Raw genomic sequence first — 16,760 nt, 5'->3', positions numbered from 1 at the left:
CCATCTAGATGGAAAAATGCGAGTGGGGTCTGATTATCTCATTCTAGAGACAAGCTGGATGAGGACTGGCGAAAGGTTTGGGGAGACTCAGTCTGCTTCTGGATTCTCTTCTCACCGGGTTCTGCAGGGCACACTGGAGAGCCTGCAGAGATCTTGTTTCCTTGGCCATTATATATTTTAAACTTACATTATTCGCCTCCTACTCACACAAACCCGGAAATATTGGAAACAATGTGAAGGGTGAGAATGTCTTTTCTAGGTACACTGGATTTTGTATGTTTTTGGTAGAATAGGAGATGCATTTACTTCGCCTATCAGGCCCAGCCTTTCAGTTTCTTGTATAAATCCCAAACTCAGCAAACGTCTTGCAGGAAAGTTGGCTCTGTTTTGAGTCTCCTGTTTATTTCCAATGCACTACACATTTTGTTGGTTCATCTTTTTCTGTGTGAAGTCTCTCCACCAAGGACACACTTCTATCAGCTCACATTCAGCATCAGAAAATGTAAACGGGGAAGAAAGCAGTTGATGCATATCAACTCTAAGTCTGGATGGCAGCAAAAGATACATTCAGTTGCATCATCTGTTGGGAGACAATGGCCAAACTTGTGAAGACATCAAGTTAGAAGTCTGAATACAAATACCACTATGGATTTTACAGGGATTTGGACCAGCAAGACCAGCATCTCCCAAATGGCCAAGTGTGACTAGACTGGGCAGGAGGAATCTTCCCAAGTAATATTTCATGCCAACAAGCAGTAATTTACTGAAGACATGCCAGCTGTTTTTAGCTTGGACTTTTGCAGAGAATGGACTTTCCTCAGATGGAGCAAGTCCCTAGGCTTCTTGGACTATGTAAGGATAGAGCGTATGAGGGAAACTGGACTATCTACCAAAAGATCAGAGTAGAAACCCTGTATTTGTGGTGAAATGGCACTAGTTTCAAATGTTGTTTGCACTTAACCTAATGACTACATTAAAGATACATGTTGAATTACTAAGTAATTCTTACTGCTTTCATATTTTGATGTTTTACCCACCAAATGAATATTAATCTGATTTAGGGACTTGGTCATGCTGTGTTTCATGTAAAAAAAAATCTGATATATCAAAAAATAAAACTAGTCCAGAGTGGGGGCAATAGGCATTCATCAGATTCAACTAATTGAATGTTGTCACCTGCTCTGCATAATGCTCTGGACTAGGGATACCCAGAAAAAAAACAACACAATGGACCTTGTATCTGTGTCCTTCTAAAATCTCTATGCAAATTTATAGGTGGGGACTTTGGGTGGTCTAGGTGAGCTTAGAAGGCACAGCTCTTAATAAATAGATGGGTTTGGTATGTTTATTAGTCTAATAGACTTCTTATCTCTCTCCCTGTCTTTTCCTTGTATCATCTCCCTTCCTCTCCCTTGTGTGTGGGAGGATATTTGAAGACAGGGACCACCTACAAACCAGGCAGAAGACCCTTACAAGAACTCCATCATGCTGACATCCTGATGCCGCCTCAGAATGTAAGAAATAGATGTCTATGCTTTAAGTTACCTCAGTTTAGGGTATTTTGTTGTAGGAGCCAGAGCAGACCCAGACACCACTGCTCTGGCCTATTTGAAGGGTTAACTTCATAACAGTTTAACATGTCGCTAATTACATTTATATATTAGTTTCAGGCAATACACAGTTGCATTAACTTATGACTTTAAAAATATTTTCAATATGGTATATCCTTAGATTTTCCTCCAAGAATGGTTTTCTAACTTTATCAAACACAAATATTCTTATTCTCTGTATAAGTAGTGCTGTCATTGTCTTATTCATCTTCATTACATAGGCCAGATCCAGGATGAGAAAAGCATTGTGCTAAATGTTCAAAACTAAGATGGCATTCTGACTTAGGTACATATTTTCTGTTCATTTTTAACTTCATCCACAGAGTATCGAATCAGGGAGGAGAAGTGTACAAACCCCTAAACAAAAATAAATTTCACACAATAGTAGTGAAAATAAAATTTTAAAGAGATTGGTAAGGATCAGTGTGAAACTCAGACGGCAGACATCACTGCCACTGAAACAGGAGATTTTAGTCTTTTTTTATTTTTTAAGGATTTGCTTTTATTTGAAAGGCAGAGTTACAGAGGAGAGACAAAGAGGGTGGAGAGGGAGAGGGAGAGGGTAGTGAGAGAGAGAGAGAGAGAGAACACCTCTATGTACTGCTTCATTCTGCAGACGGCCTCAACGGTTGGGTTGGGGCCAAGAGAATCCAGGAGTGTGGAATTCCATCTAGGGTTCTCCTAGGGCCCCAAAGGCTCGGCTCATCTCTCCCTGCTCTCCTGAGTACCTTAGTGGGCAGCTGCATGGGAAGTGGAGCAAGCCAGACTTGTATTATGCTCACATGGGATGCTTTGTAAACCCTGAGTCACCGAACAACATGTGTGTCTCTTTAAATAGAACTCAATTGGAAAAGGATACCAACTGAGGGTCAGTTGGCTCAGGTGGCCAAATTATGTCACCATTGTTAATTCCACCCAACTGCCCATTTTATAATATGCCTGTAAATTTTTTTTCTTTTTTTGCTTTTCTTCCTTTCATTTTATCTTAAAGGCAGAGAGAGGGTCCTTTTATTTGTTAGTTCACTTCCCAAATGTCAGGGCAGAGTTGGGCCAAGACTTTGAGGTGGGCAGCCAACCTAGGCCTCTCAGGGTTGTGGCAGGGGCTAAAAAGTACTTGAGCCATCATCTTTTGCCTCCCCAGGTATGCATTCAGGAAGCTAGATCTGAAACAGAGGAACTGAGGCTGTAACCTAGGCTCTCTGCTAGGTTATGGCAGCCAGCGCCTGCCTCTATGCCTGTAAATAAGTGTTAATTCACAACGGGAAGTACACGCACACTTTTTTGGTCTTGTTTTGCATTCCTTTTCTGCTTTCTGAAAAATTTAATTTTTACTTGCTGTCTCTGATTCAGCTGCTTCTGTCTTGGCTGATAATGAGAGCTGTGGAGCCCACGTTGCAATGAGTAAAATCAGGCTTTCAATACGGTTCTGGTGTTCAAGACACGAGTGCAGGCAAGACCACAGGGCTTTGGGGCAGAAATCTACACGTGGGATGTTTCAGCTGTGTTGAGCCCTAAGCATCCACGCCTGGTGAGCCATGCTAACGCACGCGCACCACGGGCCGCGTACAATCCTCCAACGCCCCGCCCTCACTTCCGGCCCCGCCCCTGGCCGCGGTTGCTAAGAGACGTGATGTCACCGGAAGCGAGGCCCGGGATAGGCCGAGGCGCAGGGAAGCCTCTCCCCCTCGGTAGCCTGGGTGCCGGGCGCTGGCCCTCCAGCTGTTCGTAGGCCTGGAGTGAGGGTCGGGGCCAGGCAGCCCCGGCTGCGACTCCCGCGCCCCGCGTACTGCCTCTGGGGGCGGCAGCCTGCTGGGCCTCCCCGGCGCGGCCGGCCGCGCAGTGACAGGGGCTGGTCCTTCCTGCCCGCGGTTCCCCGCCGCGTCCCCGGGTCTGGGCCGAAACCCTACTGCCTGGCGAGTGACCTTTCCGAGTCCGGCGCTATGACGGCTGGCTGCCCCGGCCGGGCGCCGCTCCGGCTCCTGCCACTCCCGCGGCGGCTGCTGCGGCTGCTGCGGCTGCTGCTGCTGCTGCTGGCGGTCGCCGGGCCGGCACGCGGCTGGGAGAGTGGAGACCTGGAGTTGTTCGATCTGGTGGAGGAGGTGCAGCTCAACTTCTACCAGTTCCTCGGGGTGCAGCAGGTAAGCGCGGCGGCGTGGGGTGGGAGGAGCAAGCGGGACGCCCCGGGCTGTCCTGGCAGCCCTGGCAGCCCTGGCCTCCTACGTGCTGGCCCGCCTTCCCCACTTCCTTACCTCTGCACCAACTCCTCAAGTTCCGTTGTCGGCGACAGGGTGCCCGGTGCCACCCCCCATCCCCCCGGGCGGCGATACCTCCCTCTGCCTTTTGGCCAGTGTTCTTTCTCGATTTCAGAAGTTCTTCTGGCACTGTATTTTGTAATACTCTAGCCGTTGGCTAGGAGTCTCGGCTAAAAAACCCGGAATGCGCGCTAGCGTTTGGTGGGGTGGTGGAAACGCCACCACGTAGGAAGCCTGTCTGTCGGAGAAGACGGGGTTTCAGTCCCGACCCCGCTCCGGATTCCAGCTGTCTGCTGACACACCTGGGAGTCCTTGGGTTCCTGCCACCTACTGGGGAGACAGGGATTCAGTTATGGGCATTTGCTCAGTGACCCAGTGGTTGAGAGATCTATCTTGTCTGCCTCTGTCTTACCCATAGAAAGTACTATAAAAACCTGTAGGAATTTGGAGCTTCTACCGCGTTGGTCCTGGAACTCTTTGCACTAGAGGTACAAAGGAGAGCTGCTGGGAGAGACTCTCCCTTGCTTACCCCACGTGTAACAGTTTTGATGCACACACGTTGATTGCGCTCGTCCTCTGGTTCACTGCCCCTGCGCTGAGACGGCCAGGCGTGGGTTCAGTGCTGCCTGGGGGTTCCACCTGTGCCGAGGCCGCAATTACTTGAGCCACCTGCTGCCTCCCAGCATAGGTTGAGCGGGGAGCTGGAAGTTGAAGCGGAGAAAGCTGTCTAACCCAGGCGTGTGGATATGGGATGCCAGTGTCCTAACCAGGCCCATTACCACTAGGCCAAATGTCTGCCTCGCTCTTTGAGGGGGGGAGGGGCGGGCAGTGAGGCTTAAACTTTTAAAACCCATTAGTTGCCTTTTATTTCTACCGTGGAGAGTGGCTGAGTGAGTGCAGTCTCTGAAGCTTTGTGCGAGTGACATGACATTTGGCTCATTGCAGGATTATGAGGCTATAGACTTAGGATTTCACACCATCTAATCGAGTCCTACATATAATGCTTCGAATAGTTATGGGGGTAAAAATAAGATCTGTTTCAATAGTTGTCATTCAGTGGATACCCTAGTAATTACATGTGAAATGCACATTTCCTCTACCATAGATTATCACAAATCTGAGTGAACTATTGAACTGTTGAACTAAATGGAAATTTAATTTTCAAACATTACACTTTTATTTCATTATTGAATATAATGTCATGGTAACATGAATGTAAGCTTCCATTTTTTGTAACTTATGAAGTATAAGCATTTCATACCTTACATATTATGGGCAAGTTTGAAGAAACTGCGTTTACGATCTGTCACCCTTTGCCACTTCCTGCTCATAAGTGCAAAATATACCTCGTTTTTATGGTAAATGAGGATGCAATATGTGTAACAGTTGTGAAACTGTAAATGGAAATTGTTCAGGAGGCTCTTATATTGGGAATAATTGTTCAGAACATATGATAATTGATTAAATTCTGTAGGTTTAAAAAGCAACCTATTCAGTGATCTTCAAGATGCTTTCCAGTTATTCATGGGAAATTAAGTCCCTTTAAGAGAATACAGAAACTTAGTAGTTATGGTATAAAATTTTGATTATGTGCTCTAACTTTGCATGTGAGCCCTCATGATTTTCATGTGTAATTTCATGCAACTTAATTTGTAGAGTTAAATAGGCAATGTGAACAACCAGAGATTTAAATTAGATGGGCAAAGATGGGAAAATAAGCATAGATAATCAAGAAAATTCTTTGTCGAAGTACAATTTGAAAAGAAGGATCCAGAAAATTAATCTGTGTTTCTGTCCAGCTATATTGAAATTGGAAAGAAAGCCAGAATTTTATCCTAAGCTAATTTTATTCTATCAGAGGAGTTTATTGGATTAAGATCTTCAGTTTGAATCTTAACTTTATTGGAAGATTTTGGGGGAACCAGAAATTTGGTAGAAACAAATGCAGCTTGTTAAGCTTAAAAATGTTTTGACAACTAGCCAGAGACCAAGCAGGTCAGTTACAGTGCTGTGGTGGTTACGTGTACTGTCAGTTTTGTGGTTCATTTAACAGAGGTTTATTTTCAGCTAGATTTTCAGCACTGGCAGATGACTTATATAAAAACAAATGTCCTAACCTCATAAAAGTTAAAAGTTAATAAGAAGAAACGGGTAGTAAGTAATCAAGTACTCAACTACTCGATGGTCAGAGCCTTTCACACTTCACAGTTTATGTGCAGGAAGGAAGTTACAGAATAAGCCATGTGGATATTGTTGCAGCCTGCGTTTGGGCTGCTATGGTACCATAAGCTGGGTAGTGTTTCATCAACAGGAACTTCTCAGTGATGAAGGCTGGTTCTAAGGCCAGGCCACCAGCAGATCCTGGCGTTGAGGGCTTTCTGGCTTGTGGACGACACTTTTTTGCATCCTTACTTGATGCTAAAGGCAAGACTTTCTCTAGGGCTTCCAAAAGTACTAATCCCAGTCGTAAGAATTCTGCCTGCATGACCTAACCAACTCCCAAAGACCCTGCCTGGTACTATTCTGGGAATTCAGTTTTGGCACATAGAGCTTTATTTATTTATTTATTTATTTATTTATTTTGCAGACAGAAAAGTTTATTTGCGAAAGGACCAGGTGAGCAGGGAAGGGAGGGGAGGGGAAGCACCTCCGAAAAGCTGGGAGGTGGGGTGCCTCTCGAAAGGGGAGGGAGAGAGAGACACCAAAGATTTGGGGAAGGGTCTTGGGATTTTAAGCCTTCCTTGACCCCTCCTTGTTGGGCGGGGAGCCTACAGGTAAGATGTTCCCCATTGGTGGTCTCTTAATTAATTAGAAAATGGGTGGGCAATGCTGGTACTGCCCACCTGAAGGTGTGGCCAAGACCTCAGCAGGCCAGGATGGACTCAGACCCCCCTCTTGAAATCCCACACCCTACTTCTGTAGGGGTAAAGGGGCAATGATGTCTTCTGGCTGCTTCCTGTTGAACTGGGACGTCGTTTGGGTAGAGGGCCCCTAGAGGTGTGGGATCCATAGAGATGGTCTGGGTCATCCAAGTTGTTGTGGCAGAAGTTGGTCTGGTTGTCATCCAAGTTTGCATGTTCAAGGCCACCTGGAGTCTGAAGACCCCTAATCGGGAAACAAACATAAGACCATAAGACAATTGAGAAGCCAGTTGTGTGCTCCACATGGAGCAGGAGCCAATACAGATGCAAAGAGGGCCCACAGGCTAATTCTCACCATTCAAAAGCTCAAAGCAGGCAGGCAGGCTGTAGTGTAGCAGGTTCTGGTGCTCAAAGGAATCCCAATATCTAAGGTGGCAGAGACTGAAATATCTGTTCAGTCTCCCATTTCCTGCGCCATGCTAGTTCTGGGACTACTGCCAGTTCAAGTATATCCTGGTTTTGCACTTGGACACACTCGTCAGAATAGCATGTGCTGGGAGTATTGAAATGATACCTGTGGCTAGCCTGTGGCATCCAGGTGGCACATAGAGCTTTAGAGGGACACATTAAAGTCACAGCTCGATGGAAGAGCATATGTGGAATAACAGGAAGTGTGAAGGCCTTGAAGCAGGCACTGGCCTAGTGATTGAGGGACAAGGAGGGAGCCAGTGTGGTTGGGACAGGGACGGAGGGCAGAAATGTGGCAACAGGAGCTGAGATGGTCATAGTGTCTGGGGAAGATCGTGGAAGGCTTTGGAGGCCATAATTAGAACTTCGGCTTTTATTTATAAGCTAGTTGGAATCCAGGGAGGGCGAAGATTGACCAGAAGAGATCCATGATTTCATCTACATTTCTAAATGGTCTCTGTTTTTGAGGATAGTCTGTAAGGCATTAGTTACTTCAAGGGATAATTGTGGTGTCAAGGGTAGAACGGCCCTGGGTGGTAGCTGTGCAGTGGGGCCAAGTGGTCAGGCTCTGGATTTAATTTAAACACATAGCTAGCAGCATTTCATTGATGGCTTGAATGTGGGACAGGGAAGAGAAAGAGGAGTTGAAGATAAATCTAAGCACATCAGTGCTAATAACAGGAAGAATGCAGTTGACATTTACTTAGATGGCTAAGGCTGGTATAGGAGCTTGATTTGGTAGAAATCAGGAATTCGGGTTTTGGTCATAGTAAATTTGGGATATTAAATATTCCTGTTACACAGGTCTGGGTTTATAAGGAAAAATTTTTGGACTACAGGAGTTTGTGGTCCCTGTTACTCAAAAGGTAATTTGAAGCCACAAAACCACTAGAGTTCACCAAGGGTGTGGATGTAAAAAGAGGTCTGGGAGCTAAAGGCCTGTGGTGAGGAAGATGGAAAGGAACCAGCAAAGGAGAAGGAAAATGAGTGAACTGGGAAGAAGCCAAGGAAAGATGCTGCCTTTCAGGTTAAGTGCAGACAGTATCTCAGAGGAAAAAGTGATCCACTGAACTACATGGTGATTATAACTTAAACAGGATGAGTATGGTGAGTTGATTCAGTGTAGAAGTCATTAGGAACTTGATCGAGAGCTGTTTCACTTTCTGATTAGGTTGAGTTCAGGAGAGAAAAAAAACTGGAGACAATTAACAGGAGAAATTGTCGACAGTGACCATGTATTGCATTTCGATATCCCCTAATCCACCAGGTCTAAGATAGTTCAGTCATTCCCCAAGCTTTAGTATTGGAAGAACTGGTGACCTTTAGAATGTAGACCAGCCATCTCCTGGTTTTATGACCTTAGGAGAGTTGCATCCTTTTTTTAGGACATATGTTATCTACCGACTTTATTTACTTAACAGGCACATAGTAGCCGCTTAAATATTTGCTGAATAAAACGTAACTAAAGCTAAGCCGTAATTTCCCAAAACAGTAGTTAAATGACATTTTAATCCAACAGATTTAATTTATAGTCGTCTGCATTCCTTCTGCAAGAAAGGGATTTCTTTTCATACATTCACAGATCTCAAGCTGGCTCTAGAAGTCTCAAAGTTTCAGAAGTCTTTGGGAGAGAGGTGAATATGGATCATGTTAGAGGTTCAGCCTGTTTTTAGAATGCCTTTGTTACCAGGGCACTCTAGTTGGATATTCCATCTTTTCAGAGATTGCAGAAGTGTAAGGGGGGGAATATAGATAAACAACCAAAAGATATTTTATTAGTAATTTAAATTTTTGGTCTTGGGGTCAGCAGTGTGACCTAGTGGGGAAAGCCAGTAGCTGTGATGTTGGCATCAGTGTGAATGCTGGTTTGTGTCCAAGCCACTTCGCATCCTTGCTAATGGCCTGGAGAAAGCAGTGGAAGATGGCCCAACTATTTGGATCCTTGCTACATATGTAGTAAAGCTCCTGGCTTCTGCCTGGTCCTGCCCCAGCTGTTGCAGCCGTCTGGGGAAATGGAACCACTGGATGGAAGATCTGTCTGTCTGTAACTCTGACTTTCAAATAAATACATCTTTTAAAAAAGTCTAGATATCCACACGATATTTAAGTTTTATCTCACAGCTTCTGCACCTTGCATACTTATATTTCTCGTGGGATCAAGGGCAATTCTCTTTATTTTAAATGATCTTTTGGGATCATTGTACTTATGTAGTACTTTGTACAATAGTCAACAAGAAATATTTCTTAAGCTGAATTGAAATCATAATGGAATTGATTCTTTGTTTTTGGAATTAGAGCATCTTCATGGTAATAATCAGTAGTCATTACAGACTCCTATCAATATAGCTACAAAATGTGTTTCTTATATTTTTAATAACTCCAACCTGAAATTCAAATGAACATTGCAACTTAGTTAACAGAAAGGAAGCTGTTAAGTCACACATGCTTGTAAAATATTTGAATTTTGATAGTTTGATATAAGAGTTAAATAGTTTAAGTGCTCACAGTCTATATTTTCGAAATGTCTACATGGTATGTAAATGTACAGAAGGGCAGCATGTTTAGGGGAGGGTCAGTCCTATCCCATGGGGTGAACTGTCCTAAAGAAGCTGTCGATTGGGGCCAGTAGTGTTGGTGGTGACAAGTAATACTGTTGCCTGCAACACAAGCATCCCAGTTGGGTTCCAGCCCCAGGTGCTCCCTGCCGATGCACCTGGGAAAGCAGCAGAGGATGGCTCAAGTGCCTGTGCTCCTGCACCCGTGTGGGAGAGGCTGGAGAAGCTCTGGGTTCCTGGCTTCAGCCTGGCACAGCCCTGGCCAGCCTTCGTGACCATTTAGGGAGTGGTACTGCCCTTCCCTTTTCCCCTCTTCTGCTCCCACCCCTTCCCTTGTCTCTCTCCTCTGCAAGTCTGCCTACCTAATAAATAAAAAACTAAAAAAAAAACTATTGCTTTCTAATGTTTTACATCTTTCCGGGTAAGTTTGAGTTACTTCATTGGAAAGTGATTCTTTGGTCTGTTTACTTGACTAGGAAGAACTGATCAATAAGAACACTGTGAACAATGCAAATCAGGCTATTTTTTTTTGTCCAGGACAGCAATTATTCCAACCAGACATAACCTGGAAGTATCTCACAATCTTGTACAGATGAGAGCAAGAATTGCTGGCAAACCCATTTTTCCCTTCACTTACTCTGCATTTTTTTTAAAGATTTATTTTATTTTTATTAAAAAGTCAGATATACAGAGAGGAGGAGAGAGAGGAAGATCTTCCGTCTGAAGATTCACTCCCCAAGTGAGCACAACAGCCGGTGCTGTGCTGTTTCAAAGCAAGAAGCCAGGAACTTCCTCTAGGTCTCCCATGCGGGTGCAGGGTCCCAAAGCATTGGGCCGTCCTCAACTGCTTTCCCAGGCCACAAGCAGGGAGCTGGATGGGAAGTGGAACTGCCGGGATTAGAACCGGTGCCCATATGGGATCCTGGTACGTTCAAGGCGAGGACTTTTAGCCACTAGGCCACTGCGGCGGGCCACTTACTCTGTATTAACCAGTAGCTTTATCAGTAATCAGTGTGGTATATATCATGTCAATCTTCCTGAGAAAAGTCACAAACAGTGCACTCTTCCCAGCACAGCCTTCACAGAAAGTAGCATGATGGTCTGGTGGGTCTGTTCTGTGCTCCTCTGTATCTATGAAGTTTCTTGTGGTGCTAGCAGTTAGCTGTGGTGTCAGTTGCATTTCATTCAGTCTTTCTGTTGGGTCTCTTCCCTTGTAAATATATGTTATGTAGTAACAACTTTTTTCATTTTTTGGAGAAATCTAATGTTTTATAAGTTTGGATGGATAGAGATACAAAATCTGGAAGGGGTAAACCTAACCATTTCTGTTTCTGATGTAGCATTTCAGGCAGGAAGTGAAAACTGAGTAAGTTTGTTTTAATGGTACACGTCTGGCCTTAGATTTGGTTATTGAAATATCAGTTTACTTTTAAGATACTCATTCTTTGTAGTGCGGTAGCATAATGTAGAGATTGTCTAGACATACCTTATGGGAATAAACAACTTTGTTTCAAGAATTTTACTATGTATAACCTAGAGTTGATGGTAACAGATATGTTTTAGTTGTACATATCCCTTTTCTTCTGAGTTTTGAAAAGCTTAATTATGAGAGCATTCTTGCGATTACCCTGTTATTTATTTTCTTGTTTGTAGACAGCCTAAGTTGAGCTAGGAAAGTGGAATTGACTTCTGTTACCAGAGTTATTTTTAGAGATGTAGTCTCAGCTCATACTGTTTAAATCACCATTTTACCTAGTGATTGGTCTGTGTGGTGCATTTCAATGTGTTTTACTCAGTGATGGGAATGAAATCGGGCAGGATGAAGGTGAGAGTAGATATTTGACTTTTTCTCTGAGAGAATTTGTGTAACTGTTATAAATAACACAACTCTAGTACTTTGAAATGCCTTATCTGTCTTCAGGCTATTGTTAGTTTTGTTATGTTTTCCATCAGTGAGCTACTTATGCCATAAACCAAGGAATCATTTTCTGAGTTGGATGTTATTGGGTCTATCTAGACAGTAGGGATACTGATGAATTCTAACTATGACTAAGACCTTTCTTTCATAGAGTTGTGCAGAACTGTATAAAGGGAGTTACCATGAAGAAAGCAGGACTGAAAGACATGTTTTAATGAAACTATTGTTACATATTTTTAAAAACTTATATTTTCATCAAATCACGTAATTGTAAAAAAAATGGGTCTTTACTAATATAAAATATGATTACTGTGTTTTGAATATTGTATTCCATTTTAAGAGTGAAATGTTTCATTTTTGAGCTACTTGTGTGTATTGATTTTTTTTTTAAGAGTTCCTAGGACTTCCTAAGACTCAATCTAGAATTTGTGTTTTATTCCATATTTTGCTTAATACTAAATTAAGGTTCATCTGTTTCTAGTTGCCATCATTCAGCAAATAGAATCTCATATGTAATCTGGTGTACTGAAGGGTGTGCTATAGTTCACGTTTTTGATTACAGAAAATATGTGTACCAAAAAATTTGCTGTGCAAGGATTTGACTCAGGAATGAAGTAATTTGTTAGAGTGCCTGCTTTGAGTCCCAGAAACTCTGCTGCCAGTCTAGGTTCCTGCTAATACACAGTCAAGGGGAGAGCAAGTAATAACCCAAGTACTTGGATCTGCCACTTGGAGGTGCAAATTGAGTTCCAGGCTCCCTGGCTTTAACCTAGCTCATTTCTGTCATTTGGGGAGTGAATCAGCAGATAGAAGAGCTTTGCCTGTCTCTTGCCCTTGAAATAAAATGAAAACATACACAGCATTGTTTCACTATTAGATGGATATCTCTTTATCGCTAAGGAGGCAGAAGACATTAAGCTCTGTGCCACAACAGTCAATTAATAGAATGTGAATTGTGTGATATTAAAACTGAGAGTCCAAGATCAACATTTATATTTTCTTTTTAATTTTAGTATTTTAAATTTGTGTGAAATGAGCAAATATCACCTTTTTCATGATAGCTTTAGGACCATAGGGATTCCCCTCTCCCTCTTTTTCTTCCCCTCTCCCTTCCCTCACTTCTTTCCTTTTCCCCCTTTTTTCTAAATTATTTCAGTGACATATTCATTCACCTCACAGTAAGAAACTCAAGTTTTCTGTATTTAGAGCTGTACAGTTCAAATGACTACCTTGTTGTGCATATTTTTAGTATTTGTACATAATTACTGTGTGCATTGTATCTTTGAAAGTGTATAAAATGTAGCTAAGTTAGAGTGAGTTTTGAGAATTGTTATGGAGGGCTCCAGACTTGTTTCAACAATGCTGTCACTTTACAAAACATTGGTGAAACTTTAACTGCTTGGAAAATCTACAGAATCTTCATTTGTCTTCACTAATAATAAACTTTTAAGTTCATTTTGGATTTTGGCAATAGCTAATAAATAAATTAAATTTAGTGGCTAAGCTAGCAAGGCCAGGTAAATTGCTCACATGAATAGAGAGCTGAATATGAGTGGCCTGTGGGCTTGTGAACTGACGGAGGACTGTTCCCCAAAAGTCCCAGAGAATTCTTGAGCAGTGTCAGCATTCAGAGAATATGTTGGAGTAAATGACTTTTGAAGTACTCATTATTTTGTGACAATTTTTTTTCATTTGCCCACAGGAGAAAGATAAGTCAAAATGATCGTAATTTTAGAGAGCTGGGAAAATGCAGAGCTAGAAGAAAATATTATAATTATCTTTCTGCTTTCAATATTTAAAACCAGTATCATGGAAGTATTCATTGTGTAACAGTGTCTATACTAATAATAGTCCAAGCAGAGAAACCGGAGTGTGTAGTAGAGATGAAGGAAGTAATTGACACCGGCACTGAGGGAGAAAGTAGGAACTGTACAGAGAATGGGAAGAGTACACAGAAAAACGTGTAAATACAAATACAAACAGCAATGGAGTAATATCTCCATCTTGTGGCCCTCTTTGGATATTGCCATTAAAAATGTTGGGAGGTTGTATTTTCACAACTGTAGGCACAAATACGAATAAAATATGAGACAGGTAAAAATAAAATACGGATCAAACATGTTTTGCAACTTTTGCTGGGAACCTTTTTTTAAAAGATGTATTTATTTTTATGGGAAAGACAGATTTACAGAGCGAATGAGAAAGATCTTCCATCCGCTGGTTCACTCCTCAAATGGCCACAATGACCACAGCTAAGTGCATGCGAAGCCCAAGAGATTCTTCCAGGTTTCCCCCGAAGGGGCAGGATCTCAAGGCTTTGGGCTATCTTCGACTGTCTCCCAGGGCCACAAGCAGGGAGCTGCTGGACATAGACCGACACCCATGTGGGATCTGGCGCATGCACGGGATTAGCTGATTGAGCCATCATGCTGTGCCCGTCAAACTTTTGACACTGAGCTTCCTCTTGGGTGTGAGGCAAGGAAGGATTTTGAGGTAGTTGTCCCTTGAAGAGCCTTACCAATATACTTTTCCAGTGTGCATTGCAAATAGTTTTCTCTGAAATGTCATAGTATGAAATGGAAAGTGGTACAAATGGCCCTGGCGTATTAGCCTAGTGACTAAAGTCCTCACCTAGCATGCTCTGGGATCCCATATTGGCGCCAGTTAGTATCCCAGCAGCCCAGCGGTTCCACTTCCCATCCAGCTCCCTGTTTGTGGCCTGGGAAAGCAGTCGAGGACAGCCCAAAGCTTTGGGACCCTGTACCCGTGTGGGAGACCCAGGAGTTCCTGGCTTTGGATCAGCTCAGCTCAGCTCAGCTCCGACCATTGAGGCCCCTTGGGATTGCATCAGCAGACAGAAGATCTTCCTCTCTGTATATCTGACTTTCCAATAAAAATAAACAAATCTTTTTTAAAAAAAGGGCCAAACATAGTTCTGATTTTTCCCCCCAGCGGAAAAATCTGAAAGGCACATATGTAATTTATATATAATGAATGCATATTTATAAACTTAGAGGTGTATGTGATATGTAATTTCAATGTACAGTTTTTCAGTAAAATCAATCTTATCAAAATCTTTAAACTGGAGATTCTTATGTAGCTCTCACAGTAGCAAAAGCATCACACGTGGGCAAAGATAGCTAAACAGAAGGATTCAGTCTGATGAATTGCCATACTTCGAAGACATTGAGGGTTACTGTAATTTGCAGTAATTCAAAGGAATATGTCAGTGGTCCATAATCATGTCTGTATGAGGAGGATATGAATGACTTTGGAAGGTACAAATATGACCATTTGGGCAGCCCAGAGATAGTCTTTGTGACACTAGCAGATAAGGTGTTTTACTTATGTGGCTTGACTGATCGATGTTACAGATTGACAGGTGACAGACATTTTTAAGGCATTGGTCCCTTGTCACAAGAGTTTTTTAATTATTGAAGCTATTGATGAAATGTAAAATTTTCTGCACCACATATTTGGAAATATTTAGAAACAGTAATTTTAAGAATGTTTTAACCTGATGTATCATAGTGTTATCTCAACATGTAACTATATTAAGGGGTTGTTAATTGGATTATTTAACATTTTAAGCTTTTTGAACTAAGTCTACAAAATCTGGTGTATAGTTTACATTAATGCTTCTAGTTGCCTTAATTTGGTGCTAAATTTATTGAAATTTTCTAAGAGGTTGAGCTAAGTAGACTTGCGTGTCCACGTTATCCCAAGTATAAAAGTTTCCAGTAACTGAATTATCCGCTTTGAAATGTAAATTAACAGTAAAATACTACCATATTTCAGGGTTCAAATATACTTGAAGCTAATGTGTATTAGATACCACAACCTTGGAAAATTGACATTTCTGTTTTATATACTTAATGATAATTTCCTTAAAGATTTAGTTTTAGGGCCCAGTGCGGTAGCCTAGCAGCTAAAGTCTTGCCTTGCAAGCACCAGGATCCCATATGGATGCTTGTTCTAATCCTGGCATCCCATCCAGCTCCTGCTTGTGGCCTGGGAAAGCAGTAGAGGCTGGGCCAGAGCCTTGGGTTCCTGCACCCGCGTGGAAGACCTGAAAGAGTCTCCTGGCTCCTTGTTTTGGATTGACTCGGCTCTGGTTATTGTGGCCACTTGGGGGGTGAATCAGCAGATGAAAGACCTTCCACTCTGTCTCTCCTCCTCTCTGTATATTTATATCTGACTTAAAAAAAAAAGATTTATTTATTTTTGTTGGAAAGTCAGATATATATAGAGGAGGAGAGACAGGAAGATCTTCCCTGCGATGATTCACTCCCCAAGTGAGCCGCAACGGCCGGTGCTGTGCCATTCTGAAGCCAGGAGCCAGGAACCACCTCCAGGTCTTGCACATGGGTGCAGGATCCCAAGGCTTTGGGCCGTCCTTGACTGCTTTCCCAGGCCACAAGCAGGGAGCTGGATAGGAAGTGGAGCTGCCGGGATTAGAACCGGCACCCATAGGGGATCCCGGTGCATTCAGGACGAGGACTTTTAGCCACTAGGCCACTGCGCCGGGCCCTATATCTGACTTTCTAATAAAAATAAATCTTAAAAAAAAGATTAATTTTTTATTTGAAAGATTTGCATAGAGGAGAGGGGGTGGCGTTCTTTCCGCTAGTTCACTTGCCAAATGGCAGCAGTGTTTGCGACTGAGCCGATCCAAATCAATTCTCTGACAAATCAAAGTCAGTGCTGGAACATTTCTGCAAGTTGGGAAATAGATGACTTAGCTGTCTGCCATCTTTGAGGATATGGGCCTAATTAAAAATGTACTGAAGGAGGGACTGTGACATCTCGTTTTGGCATCTCAGCTTCACTCTTGATTTCATTTTTCTGCTAGTGTGCCCCCCAGGGAGGCAGCAGAGGATGACTCGGACATTTCATTCCCCATTACTCATGTGGGAAACCCAGACTGAGTTTCTGGCTCCTGCATCAGACCTTGCCTGTTCCTGGCTCCAAAGGACATCTGGGGAGTAAACCAATTGGGGAGATCTTTCTCTCTTCGATTTTCAAATAAATAGTATAAATAAGCATTTTAAAAACAGATTGATTTATTTGAAAGGCTGGGTGATGGAGGCAGGGTG

The 16,760-nt window shown here is 42.8% G+C and overlaps 1 protein-coding gene across 1 annotated transcript in view; it reads left to right on the top strand.

Annotated features, from left to right (window-relative positions):
• The first annotated feature begins 3,240 nt into the window (after positions 1-3,240).
• Positions 3,241-16,760, top strand: part of DNAJC1 (DnaJ heat shock protein family (Hsp40) member C1) — a 167,160-nt gene continuing 153,640 nt past the window's right edge. Inside the window, exon 1 of the mRNA XM_004578558.3 lies at positions 3,241-3,748. Coding sequence (XP_004578615.2) covers positions 3,551-3,748 — 198 coding nt within the window. The 5' untranslated portion in view covers positions 3,241-3,550. The remainder of the gene's footprint in view (positions 3,749-16,760) is intronic.

This window comes from Ochotona princeps, chromosome 10 (genome assembly GCF_030435755.1).
Source record: "Ochotona princeps isolate mOchPri1 chromosome 10, mOchPri1.hap1, whole genome shotgun sequence".
Taxonomy (NCBI): Eukaryota; Metazoa; Chordata; class Mammalia; order Lagomorpha; family Ochotonidae; genus Ochotona; species Ochotona princeps.
Note: the sequence above shows the minus strand (reverse complement) of the source record. Positions and strands in the feature narration are given on the sequence as shown.